Genomic DNA, 12567 nt, shown 5'->3' with positions numbered 1-12567 from the left:
TTTACTTTCTATGTGGTCTCTTCTGAGTACCTCACATACTGTCCTGGGAAGATGGACCCTTTAGTTCTGTATTGAACAACCAGCGGCAACACACAGTGAGGCCACATTCTACGTGGTCTGCCAGCCTCCTTTATCACAATCTGACAGCTACCTGCTAGGAATCATCATAGGAATTCCAAAAAATGAGCTCATAAGGCCCTCGGAATTTCAAACTTTTTGCTATGTAACGACAACTGTTTAATGAATGACCACATCACACCTTTTCAATAGCTTAAGGCTTAAAGGCTGAATCAACAGGCTCAAGTGTTACACCCCCTTTGATCGTTCTTACCTTTATTAATCAGATTTGATTAGAGTGTTTCCTTACTCGATTTACCTTTCCAAGCTATCCAGAATCTTCATAGAGTCCTATGCTCAAGCGAAACAGGATAAAGGTCCAAACCTGCTACTTTCTCTGGACAGAACCAGAAAGGGAAGGACAGATAACGAGATAAATCTTCGGCTGGATGGCAATGGATCTGAGCCTGTTTTCACTTAAAAAAAAAAAAAAAAAAAAAACAACAAAAAAGAATGAGCTCAAAAATGTGTGATGCTCCTGGATTAGAAAATGACATGCTATGCCTCCCTCCAGCCAAGCTAAAAACCTCCGTTTCCAAGTTAGCAGTTAAAACTACATTCTTGTGTGTGGTGATGAGTCGGGTGGGAACACTAGCAAGTCTGGAAGGGTCCAGCTGCTTGGAGGACTGTGAGGGTTTAAGATGTAACTAGGACCAAAAAATGCTGCCAAACGTTTTCATGCAGGACAAGCCAGTATCAAAGATTCTTAATAAAAGACCACTTGCCAGAGTAGATTAAGAAATAACTTTATTTTTCAGTTGTCAATCCCATGATTGAAAAGACATGTTGCTCCCAAATAGACAAGAGGCATAATCAGAAACAAAATTCATTTTGAAAACAGCTTATGAGGTTATTACACTGTAAAAAATCAGCAAAGGATCACCAAAAGCTGCAGCCAACATTTAAAACTGGTGTAACATTCTACTCAAGCTTAGCAGAAATTTTAAAGCCATGTCAAAACCATGTCAGCCACAGACTAGCAACAATAGAGACATTAACTGTTGAGCCTTCAAGAAAAGCATTTAAAATATCCCATTTCCTATAAAAGATCGTCTCCTTGAAAAGAAGTGATGTATTTCATCAGAAGATTCTCAGAACTGGAGCTAAAGTAACTCCTCTTCCACGCCAGTTCTAAGCCCTCCTGTAATCAATACCTATAGCTAATCTCGGACAGAATTTGGCTTCTCAGAAGAGTCTTTGTCATTTAAGCACAGTGTGGAATGGGAGAAAGCGTGTAGTCACCAGGGAACTAACAGAGTACAAAAGACAGTCACTTCTGAACTCGCTGATGCTCAAGAAATCAGAGACCCTCCGTTACAGCGGGTCTCATATGCCTGAGAGCTTTGTGCTTGAGGAAACACTACTTAGAGGTAGCTCTGGTTCGGTTTATATTTAATTACAATTTGCCATGTCCTGTCACAGGAAAGTTCTAATATTTTCAACAAAGGATAAGCACTCTCAATTTCCTCTTTACCCCCCGCTCCCCACAGACTGCCCACTGGAAAGGGTAAGAAAAGCTTAATTGTGACTCCATAAAGAATAGCAGCTAACTCAGCAGTTCACACTCAACTACAGACGGACAGGACTAGGAAAGGCAACCTGGTGCAACTGGCTCTGGAGCCAGGCCTGCAGAAGTGTGGCGTGCGGTGCGTTCAGAGCACGCAGGGAGAAGAGGGAGGCTGGCGTCGGGGCACACACAGACTCTTTGATGTGTTTCATAGCACATCCTGCCAGAGCAACAACACCACCAAAAACGGAATGGATCTGACTGTACCCTTTGACTTCAAAGAAGTCTGTGCCCGTCCCCAGTTCTCCACCTACACTTCATGCAAGAACAAATGACCACTATTATCTATTTGAATATAGGGCTTAACAAGAAGTGAGCGGGGACGGGTAAAAACAGCATATTCTGTAACAAAATGCTTTTTGCAAAGATTTATGTAACTTAAGCGTTAAAATGAATTGTTCATCTCTACGTATGTATCATTTTGCAGTCCTGCACCCACATGAGTATGGTTATATATGAAAGAGAACTCCAGCAAGGACATTGAATCCAAAGGGCAGTTTTAAGGGTTTTACAAGATTTGCTAATAAATTTACCAGAGTGTCAACCATTCTACTCTGAGCCTCTTTTCTTTATTCAATACTCTCACGACAAGTTGAAAAGAATAAAAAGAATCAAATATTCAGACTAAATTGATTATGTGCCACAAGCTATTTAGCACACAGGATATCCTTTAAAAGATACTGAAAAAATGTCCACTACCTGAATTCTTTTTATAAAGCCAATAAACTGAAAATTTCAAAGGAGAGAGTAGTAAGAACCTTCCTCCTCTCTCCCTCTGCAAATAAATCATTAAATACATTGGGTAACATTATAATGTCATTTTTATCATAATAATATAAACAATTTCCATCATCATCCTGAATATTACTTTATAAAGATATATACTTTAAAAGGCTTTCAAAACATTTTTCAACCCAGCATTTGAGAATAAAGCATTAAAAGAGTTTTGTATACAGCAACACATTCAATGTGATAAGTGTATGAATTTACAACCATACATAATATATATATATATATGTATATATATATATGTATATATACTTATATAAAAAACAAACTTGGCCAGAAGTTAAGGCTACCTACAAAGTTGTCCAAGAAATTATGCTTGTCAAAACAATTACAAAATTAAAATCACACATGCATTTTTAAATCATCTAAACCACTGACAAAATAAGGTTCAGCATTCAAAGTTTTCAAATTAACTGCAAGAAAGTGCTACTACACATATTTACATTTTCTTAACATGAATCAGTGTTCCCACAAAATTACACTTGAATTTTTCACCAGCCTCAAACGTAACGTAACTAAAAAATGAAACTTCCACAACTTGGTACCTGGTACTCTTCGGAGAGAACAGGCTGGAAGTGGCAAGCAGCAAGCATGATTTACAAATGTGCCGTCTCACCGACCCAAGTACATTTCATAATATTGCTTGACCTGACGCGGGCTTGGAATTCTACGCCACAAGAGGGACCAAGAGTGAACATTTCATTAATAATTACACATATCAGCAACCAGATGGTAAAGGTGTCAGGCTTTTCCCATTCAAATCAAATAATTTAAACATGGAACTAAATAAAACCAAAATACAAATGACTTTCTCTCAACAACACAGTCATTTCTGACGTTGCCTAAGTATTTTATTTAAATGCTTTCTGAAAAAGTATTCTGAACAAATGCCTCTTTTAAGATTAATTTCAGAAAGTACATTTAACGCAGAGCCTGCAGAGTCTTCAACGGACGAAGTGTGCTAGGATGGAAGAGGTCCCTTGCCCAGCTCACAGACTCTTTTAGGAAATGAGCTGGAATGCTAAGTCCATGCTTTCAATTTGGTGAGTGTTACGTGCCGAATTTCAGTATCTAAAAGCTACTTTTTTTACATCTTTCCAACCTTGCAAAACATAGATTTTAGGATGGAAATTTCATCAAATGGTAACAGGAGCAAGACTTAAAATACGATAATGTTTAATGCTAAGGATGTTTGTCCCTGTTGAATCAAGAGAAAATCCTACTTTAGACTCCAATGAAATTTAGTGTTTTAGGCACTATTTTAATAAAACTAGCACCCTTAATTTTTAGCTCATGACTGAAAGTATTTTAGACAAACTATTGAAATAATGTTTCTTTTTAAAAAGTTTGTTGCTATTTAAAGATAAAATAGATTTATTTACTCAACCAATATGGTATTTTGAGCAACTCATAGCTTTTTCATGAGAGCAGATTCACCAAAATAAAATTATTCCAACTCTCTACAGCAGAGTTGCAACTACAGAATTTAGGCATCACTGAGAAGTTAGGTCAGGTAAAAAGATATTCACTAATAGTGACCTAACAGCTTTAAAAAAAAAAAAAAAACACCTCAAACATTTTATTTCTAAAGTATTTCACCTAACAGTGTCTAAAGAACACAATTTTTAAGATTAATATACAAAATCACCTTAGGGAATTACTGCAAGATGCCACTTCGCCAACATGGCCTAGCATCTGTCACGGTTCCTTTCCCTTCATCTTTGCTAAACAAACAAACAAACAAATAAACAAAAAACACCTAGAAGGTGAGGCAGGTGATTGTCTTCATAAGCTCTCTGATATAGATTGTGGCAGAAGATGAAGAGAACAGAATGACATATTTAAAAAGCCAAACCGAACCACAGACTGCTTCCTATTGTTACGACCCTGTGGAATGCAAGCTAGGGATAGGATAAAACTTGGAAATCCGGCTCTGTGCTGATGGGTTAAGGCATTCAGACTCCCCAGTCATTTTAAAGAACACCTCCTGTTCCTGCAGTTTCCTGGCAAACTCTTCTTCCAGTGTCTTAAAAAGGAAGGGAAAAAGAAATTATGTGCTGGTATTACAAATAGAATTTACTCTGACAGCCAAGAATAAAACTATTTGCTCAAAACACTCTCTCTGTATGCTATCTTAAGGAAGACCAGAGTGCTCAACATTTAGAATAGGCTATGAACAGCCCTAGACTCAAGCCTCTGGCTCACCCATGTGAATGTATATAACTTGGGTCAATTACTTACCTTCTCCCTATTACAGATGCATTTTATTCTTCTGTTGTAAAATAGGGACTATATTACTATATCACCTACCTCAATGGGTTGCTATGTGAGGATTAAATGTGAAACATACTAGGCACTCAAAAGCTGGCATCTATTATTAACTATTACCTGTCTCTCCCACATGGCACTTTCCGTTTTCTGTTTTTTATTTTGATTTTTGGTGTGCAGGTCTTTTCTTCCACACTAGACAATAAGCTATTTGAAGGTAAGCCCTAAAGCGGATTCATCTTTACACAATACAGAGCAAATGTAGTAAGTACTTGATAAATACTCTAGGTATCGATGACTTTGTGGACAAATGACTCAGGGATAAGTGCTGCTGTAGAGGCACAAAGTTTAGGAGAAAATGGAAAGAAACAGGAAGGTTTTTCAGAGGTGAAACAGGAGCTCAGCCTTGAAGGAAAGATAAAAATTTGATAGACAGGATGTGGAAGGCATGCCAGACAGAGGGGACTGAAACAACGCACACAGACAGGAAACCACAGACTTGGTGTGAGTAATGGTGATTAGACTCATTACCAGAATATGAACAGGCAGAAAGTGGCCTGTGGAAGATGCAGTTAGAAAGTCTGACTGTGGCCGTGGCACCTGGATGATTCAGTTGGTAGAGCGTCTGACTTCGGCTCAGGTCATGAGCTCACAGTTCATGGATTTGGGCCCCGCATCTGGCTCTGTGCTGACAGCTCAGAGCCTGGAGCCTGCTTCAAATTCTGTGTCTCCCTCTCTCTCTGTCCCTCCCTCACTCACACTCTCTCTGTCTCTCTCAAAAATAAACATTAAAAAAAGAAAAAAAAATTGACTGCGGCCAATGTATGGCACTATGACAGCTTCAAAATCAAAATGAAGCATTTCTATTTTATTCTGATGGAACTGTAGATTTATCAATACCACAATGCCAGTGTCAGAGACATTCTTGAATATACTCTGGTGATAGCGGGCAAGTAGGAAGAAACAAAAAGGAACTCGAGATCAGAAGGCCAATTTTAAGCAAGCAGAATGATAGCAATGGGAAAGAGAAATATTATAAAGAGAGAGTCAAAGTTATTTGTCATCTCATTGAAATGGGATGTGATGGAAATGAAAGATAATTCACATTGCTAGACTAGATGTAATTAAGAAGACGGGGTATTGGAAAGAACACTATTGGTGGGTGGGACTGAACGTGGGAAAAGTGAGGTGGAGATGAAGGAGAAAGGCTGCTGAGTTCAGTTTGATCTTCTCTGAGTTCAAAATCTTCAGTAAACACTCAACAGGTTATGTATTAATCATTACAATTTTCCAGGAACTGTGCTAGAAGCAGATATGTATCAGTGAACAAAGAGATAATGTCCCTGCTTTCAAGGAGCATACATTCTTGTGGGAGAAGACAAACAATAAACAAATGTGTCTGTCTGCTGGTGAAGAATGTTATGAAGGAAAACAAAGGTGAGGGGACAGGGAATGTCTGAGGGGAGCATGGGGGCTATTTTATATATGGTCATCAGAAAGAGAAACCTTCGACGAGATGTTGGAACAGAGGCCTGAATGATATAAGAAGGAATGGAACATCCAGGTGGAAAATGGGTGCTTAGGACATGAACCAATAATAAGACAATAAACAATAGCAATAGCAGGGACACTTGGGTGGCTCAGTCAGTCAGGCGTCCGACTCCTGATTTTGTCTCAGGTCTTGACCTCACAGTTCATGAGATTGAGCCCTGCATCAGGCTCCAAGCTGATAGCACAGAGCATGCTTCAGATTCTCTCTCTGCCCCTAACCCACATATGTGCACACTCTCTCTCTCAAAATAAATTAAATAATAGCAACAGCAGACATTCATTGAACCCTAACTACAGCTCAGGTACTAGGAAGTGTTGTCTTTGAAAGAACATCACTTCTTTCAACTGTCTTAACAACCCCAATTAGGTATGTAATGTCATCTTTGTTTTACTAATGAGTAAAACTAGGCTTAGGAATGTTAAGTGACAGAATTAATCATGACAGCACTAAGCCTTGAACCCAGATCTGCAGGACTTTAGAACCCCTCCAAGTTCTGGAATCATCCTTATTTTTTTTTAACATTTATTTTATTTTTGAGAGAGAGAGACAGAATGCGAGTAGGGGAGGGCAGAGAGAGAGGGAGACAAGAGAATCCAAAGCAGGCTCCAGGCTCTGAGCTGTCAGCATACAGCCTGATGAGGGCTTGAACTCATAACCAGTAAGATCATGACCTGAGCCAGTCAGACACTTAACTGACTGAGCCACCCAGGTGCCCCAGGAATTGTCCTTAAATACGCAATAGATGAAGCCATGACTAGGCACAGGATCATCAAGGGTGTAAAGATGGGAGATGTCTATGTTTCAGATAACTAGAAGACAGAGAAAAAGTGATAAAGAGCACAGAGAAAGAAGAGAGTCACAAAAGTCAGAAGAGAAGAGAATTTTAAGAAAGAAGATTTTTAACAACAGTTCAATAACACCGTAGGATTTGGCTGTTAGCAACTCACTTATGACCACAGTCAGTGAGTTCAACTGGGGAGTCTGAGGTGAAAGCTAGACTGCAAAGAGTTAAAGAAACTGGAGAAAGGTCCTTCCCTACTTTTAGAATTTCAATCCACATGAATGTATTACCTATTCAAAAATTTAACAATAAATAAAGTTTAAATTAAAAAGCCATACTGATTATCTGGGGCACCTAGGTGGCTCAGTTGGTTGTGTGTCCAACTGTTGATTTTGGCTCAGGTCATGATCCCAGGGTCATGGGATGGAGCCCCATGTCAGCTCAGCATGGAGCCTGCTTGAGACACTCCCTCACTCTCTCTCTCTCTCTCTCTCTCTCTCTCTCTCTCTCTCCCCTTCTCTGCCCCTCTCCTCTACTTGTACTCTCTCTACAAAAAAATTTAAATATTAAAAAAAAAAGCCATACTATTAACTGACTTGGTCATTTCACTTTTTCTAGAAACATTTAGCACACAGTAGGTGCTACTTACATATATTTAATCGACTAACTGGATAAATGGAAGAAAGGAATGGTCAAAAGGTGTAGCAGGCAGGAAGCCCAAGAGAAAATAAAGGTTTGAGAGTTAGCAAAGGGAGAGGATCACATAGTGACAGAAAAAAAAAAATGAGTTGAAATGGTTGACCAATTGGACCAGGCCAGCAGGGAATCAAAAAGCAAGTACAAAAAAGGAAGATGGCTGAGAGCGAGATGGCAGGAGGGAAGCCTTCCCTATTTTACTAGATTGTCAATTTACTGTCATACGAGGGCCTTGTAATCTGGCTCCAGCCAACTTGTCCAGATTGAGTTGTCATCACTTCCTTCTTTCTCTCCCTCCTTAATGCCGACACAAAGGCACACTCCCCCAGCGCCCCAATGACAGGGAGCTACTTACGATTCCTGTACACACCATTTTCACCCATTCTCATCGTTGTACTTAGACTGCCCATCACACCCCAACCTGTTTGTATGCCTAGCAAGATCTTACTCATCCTGAGTCTCACTTGGCTTACAATGCATCTTCTCTGTAAAGCCTCCCCAACTTCCCAGACTGAAGCACTCTTCCTCTTTGGCCTGAACACTGTGCTCCCATCCCATCTCCTATACTTACCTCCTTCAGAGCAATGATCCTATTCATCTGTAATCGCGTGTCACTACATTCTGAACATTTGAGGGACAGGGGCTTTGTCTCTTCATCTCTGTATCTCCTGTCCCTGACACTGTACCTGATATATATTATGTAAACAGCCAATAACTGGGTGGATGAATGGATGAACATAAACATATTTTAACTAAAGCTTTTAAAATTACCTTTTTCCTAGGTCTCAATTTCTCTCTCCATTCCTTTAATTCTTGGCTGTGTTCCTCATCTAATTCCTTGAGTTTCTGAGTTTCATGCTCTACCAATAGGTGGCATTTTTCATTCTGAAAATAAAGTATGGGTTAAAAAATTTCCAATCAACTAAGCAAATTTTCACAAATATAATTACCTTTCAAAATAATAAAGTACTCATCAAACATCAAACTATTACTGAGGTTCAGATTCTCCTCTAAAAACCCAGGGCCAAGAACTATGAAATGAGTCATAGCTTCATTTTTGCAAGTTTAGAAGTTAGATCTGTTACTTACCATATGAAACGAACTAAAATAGAATTAGTTTGATCCTACTTTTCCTTTCTAAGAAGGTTTGCTCATAAAACTGACACTTCAAAGGGCATCTTCTTATGCATTTACCATTGGTGCCAGAATGTGGGATCAGGACTATTCTACTTTAGTAAATTAAGAGAATATGAAGAGTATCCATAAAGTACACACTATTCTGAAATCTTAAACATTTTAGACTATATAGTGGGTGGGCTGCACACTCCAGGTAAGGTCTCAAAACAGTCCCTCTAGGGTAACCTTTAAATGTCTTGAGAAAAATTCTCATATATTTAGTCCATCGCTTTTTTCAAAAACCTGGAAGAAAATGAGCTATTTCCCCCTAAATGAAATTTTGAATGCAGAATCTGCCAACAAAACCACCTACCTCATTTTGAAAACTTTGTCATCTTCTTTGCAAAAGAGACTACAAATAACTCAATACTGCTTTTGAAAGACTCAACTTCTTAGGTTTACAATTTAGCTTCATGTTTATATTAATCATGGTTATATAAACTCTCAACAAGTGCCTATGATACTAACCTGATCTTTACTCGAGTCTATACAGAAAACAAATCTCTCAATCCCAGCATTTCCATGAGTACAGTACAGTTCATCCCAGTTAGCTACTGTTTTCTCCAAACCACCACTTGTGCTGCCCTGCTCCCACCAGCTCAGTTCTCATGCTTCTCTATCTGACCTGCAGCTGATGCAGCTCTCGGACGTTGGCTTCACACTGCAACTGAAGATCCCGCATTTGATTTTCATGTTTCTGATGCTGAGCCATTCTCTCATTTTTCTGCCTCTTTTCTTCTTGAGCAGCAAACTATAAATAAGAAAAAGAAAATACTGTTAACAAGCAATATAATTTCTGCATCTTCTAAAGGAATAATTAAGGAACTTAAATCTTAAAGTACAATAAACTAAAGCTGCAAGCACGAATAACGTACTGTGACTCAAGCTGGAGTCGACATTACGGCTTTGGACGGGGGGTGGACTTCTGGTACCTTGTTCCTCCTACCTGATCAGTGACCACAGTTCATTTATGTGGGGTACCTGAGACTGCAGAAGCACAGTGAGGCCCCTACATTTTAACTTCAAAAGCTGTGCAAGTCACCTAATTCCCAAGGTTGGTTTTAGGGCCCAAGAGCTGGTGTGGGGCCTGGGGCCCTCTGTGGCCACCACCCTAGGAATACTAAGGTGGTATATGCCACATAACCAGCCCCAGTCCACAGAGCCAAAGAAAATACCAACAAGCCCAAAGGGGCTCGAAATGTTTACGACATAATTATGTGACACTTCTAAAGGACATTCCAGTTTTTTAAACTTAAAAAAGAAGAGAATAATTGGCTTATTTACCTGCTTAATTTTGTCACGGTCCTGATCTGGTGTGGCCGTTGAGTTAATTCTCAAGCTTTTCTTAAACATGGCCATTCGAGTCTTGGCTTCACTGCGCTGAATCTTAGGCAGTCTTGCTCTTTCTTGAGTCTGTCTGTTTTTCAATTCCTCAATAAGTCGTTGATTGTAACGCTGCATTTGTTCTGTTTCCTAAGAACGTATCAAACACAATCTTGTGATGTAGATATAATTTAAAATTTTAATTATTTATTTTTTTATTTTAGAGAGACAGAGAGAGACAGAGTGCATGCAAGGGAGAGGCAGAGAGAGAGGGAGACACAGAATCCAAAGCAGGCTCCAGGCTCTGAGCTATCAGCACAGAGCCCAATGTGAGGCTTGAACCCACAAACCATGAAATTATGACCTGAACCATAGCTGGACGTTCAGCTGACTGAACCATGCAGGTGCCCCTAAATATAATTTAATACTCAGTACCCACATGTATGCTCAAACATGTTCTTGTGTTGTTTCCCAAAATCACTCCCTCCCTTGTTGTATTATCAACCAGCAAACTTTTAGTCAAAATATAATTTATAACAAAAATAAAGCTATTAGTAAGCTTTATATAAGAGTCTTATATTGAAATTCTCATTACTAAGTCAGAAAGTCCACATTTTTTAAGGTATCTGAACCATAAATGGGGCCACAATAGCTACCTTTGAGACAACATGAAGATTATAATGTAGAAGAGGACTTAAGCATTGAAATCAGTCACCTTCCATGAAACTCATAGAAAAGAAGTTTGCAATCATGATCAAGATACAATTAATTACTCCAAACTTCACCAAAGAAATTTTAGGATTAAAAAAATAGAAAGGAAATCTAAAATTCATTCTCTACGAAATAGAAGTTTCAAAAATGAATAACTCTGCAAACTTCAAATGAACAAAAAGTAAACCAATTTTCCTTTCATTAACCTTCTCATGGCGCTTAAGTAGCTGATGTCTTTGCATGAAATACTGATCTTTAAGTTGCTGTTTGAGCAGCTGGTGTTTTTCTTGTAAGTGTCGTTCTTCAAGCTCCCAAATTGCAGCTTCTCGAGCTAGAAGAAAGCAATTTTCAAAATGTCACTTTGTTCTTTTTACTAATGTACTTTGGAGTTCATTTTAATATTTACATAAATGTGTTCTATATACAGTAACTTATACGCACACTGACATTGTGAACTATAAATGAAATATTACCAATGGACAGATAATATCTATCACTATTTACCATTCTGTTCTGATGCTCTATAAACAGAAAATGCCCCACCCACAATACCAAAATTCCTTTTAATCATCTTAATGAAAAATAAAAAAATCTAAGCTTTTTGTTAAAATCCCATTCTGTCATGATGCCATTAAGTATACCAACAATTGTAAGGCATAATGAGTATACAAAACTATTCAGGTAAGGCTTTAGCATCATCTGCACAATAGAGATGTTTTAAGGATTGTATGTTTATGTTCACTTCTGTCACGAAGGCATTCATTCTATGTCTTACAATATTTAACTTTATAAAGAATTTTAAAAATTTAAATGCTTAAAATTTTACATAAACCTTTTCCTCTTATTAACTTCATCTTTCTACCACTTTAGCAAAGGAAAGCATTCACATAATTTCCAATTATTCGATATTATGGATACTAGATATATACATGTATCTTAGCAATGGTCTTCAGATACCATTTTATATATACACATATGCTGTGTAATTTCACATACCTCTCATGAGCTGCTGTTTGTTATTCAGGCACTCTCTTTCAATATTGGCCAGTTCTGCCTTCTGCTGTTGGATGATCTTTTTCAGAGAGCCATCTAATTCTTGTTGTTGCTTCTGAACAAATTCCTGTTCCTATTAGATAGTTAACCATGAGTTAATAAGCATCTACTGAGTGAAACATCCATTTATCTATATGACCATATACATTAGTAGCTATCAAGATTTCTAAACCAAGTTTCTAAAGTTAACTGGATTTAAAAATCACCAATTATATAGCAATATATAAATGTATTAGTCACTCAATTCAAGCCCAGAAAAAAGTACTAGAATACATAATACTCTAAACTCAGTATTAAAAATAATACACATGAAAGAAGTCACCCACTCAGAATGTCCTATGATATGAACATCTTTAGGAAAATAATAAATTTAGAGCTTCTAAAACTGATCATTCATTACACTATGGTGTGGATAAAACAAGAAAAAACAAAATGCCTTTTATGAAAAAGAGAATAAAGAGCAAATAAGTAAAACACATATCAGAATATTTAATATCTCTATTTTTCCAAGAAATAAAGACTTAGGAAGTAATA

The 12567-nt window shown here is 38.0% G+C and overlaps 1 protein-coding gene across 2 annotated transcripts in view; it reads right to left on the bottom strand.

The window, feature by feature from the left end:
- Window positions 1-847: 847 nt before the first annotated feature.
- The window catches only part of SLK (STE20 like kinase), a 56071-nt gene continuing 44351 nt past the window's right edge, over window positions 848-12567 (bottom strand). For both annotated transcript variants that reach the window (XM_019459347.2, XM_019459349.2), the window contains 6 exons: window positions 11977-12106; window positions 11187-11311; window positions 10231-10419; window positions 9572-9697; window positions 8542-8655; window positions 848-4499 (listed from right to left, as the gene is read on the bottom strand). In XM_019459347.2, the coding sequence (XP_019314892.2) occupies window positions 4353-4499; window positions 8542-8655; window positions 9572-9697; window positions 10231-10419; window positions 11187-11311; window positions 11977-12106 (831 nt within the window). In that variant the 3' untranslated portion in view covers window positions 848-4352. The remainder of the gene's footprint in view (window positions 4500-8541; window positions 8656-9571; window positions 9698-10230; window positions 10420-11186; window positions 11312-11976; window positions 12107-12567) is intronic.

This window comes from Panthera pardus, unplaced genomic scaffold, assembly GCF_024362965.1.
Source record: "Panthera pardus isolate Hobbes unplaced genomic scaffold, ASM2436296v1 HiC_scaffold_22, whole genome shotgun sequence".
NCBI lineage: Eukaryota > Metazoa > Chordata > Mammalia > Carnivora > Felidae > Panthera > Panthera pardus.
This window is presented reverse-complemented; position numbering and strand designations above follow the sequence as displayed.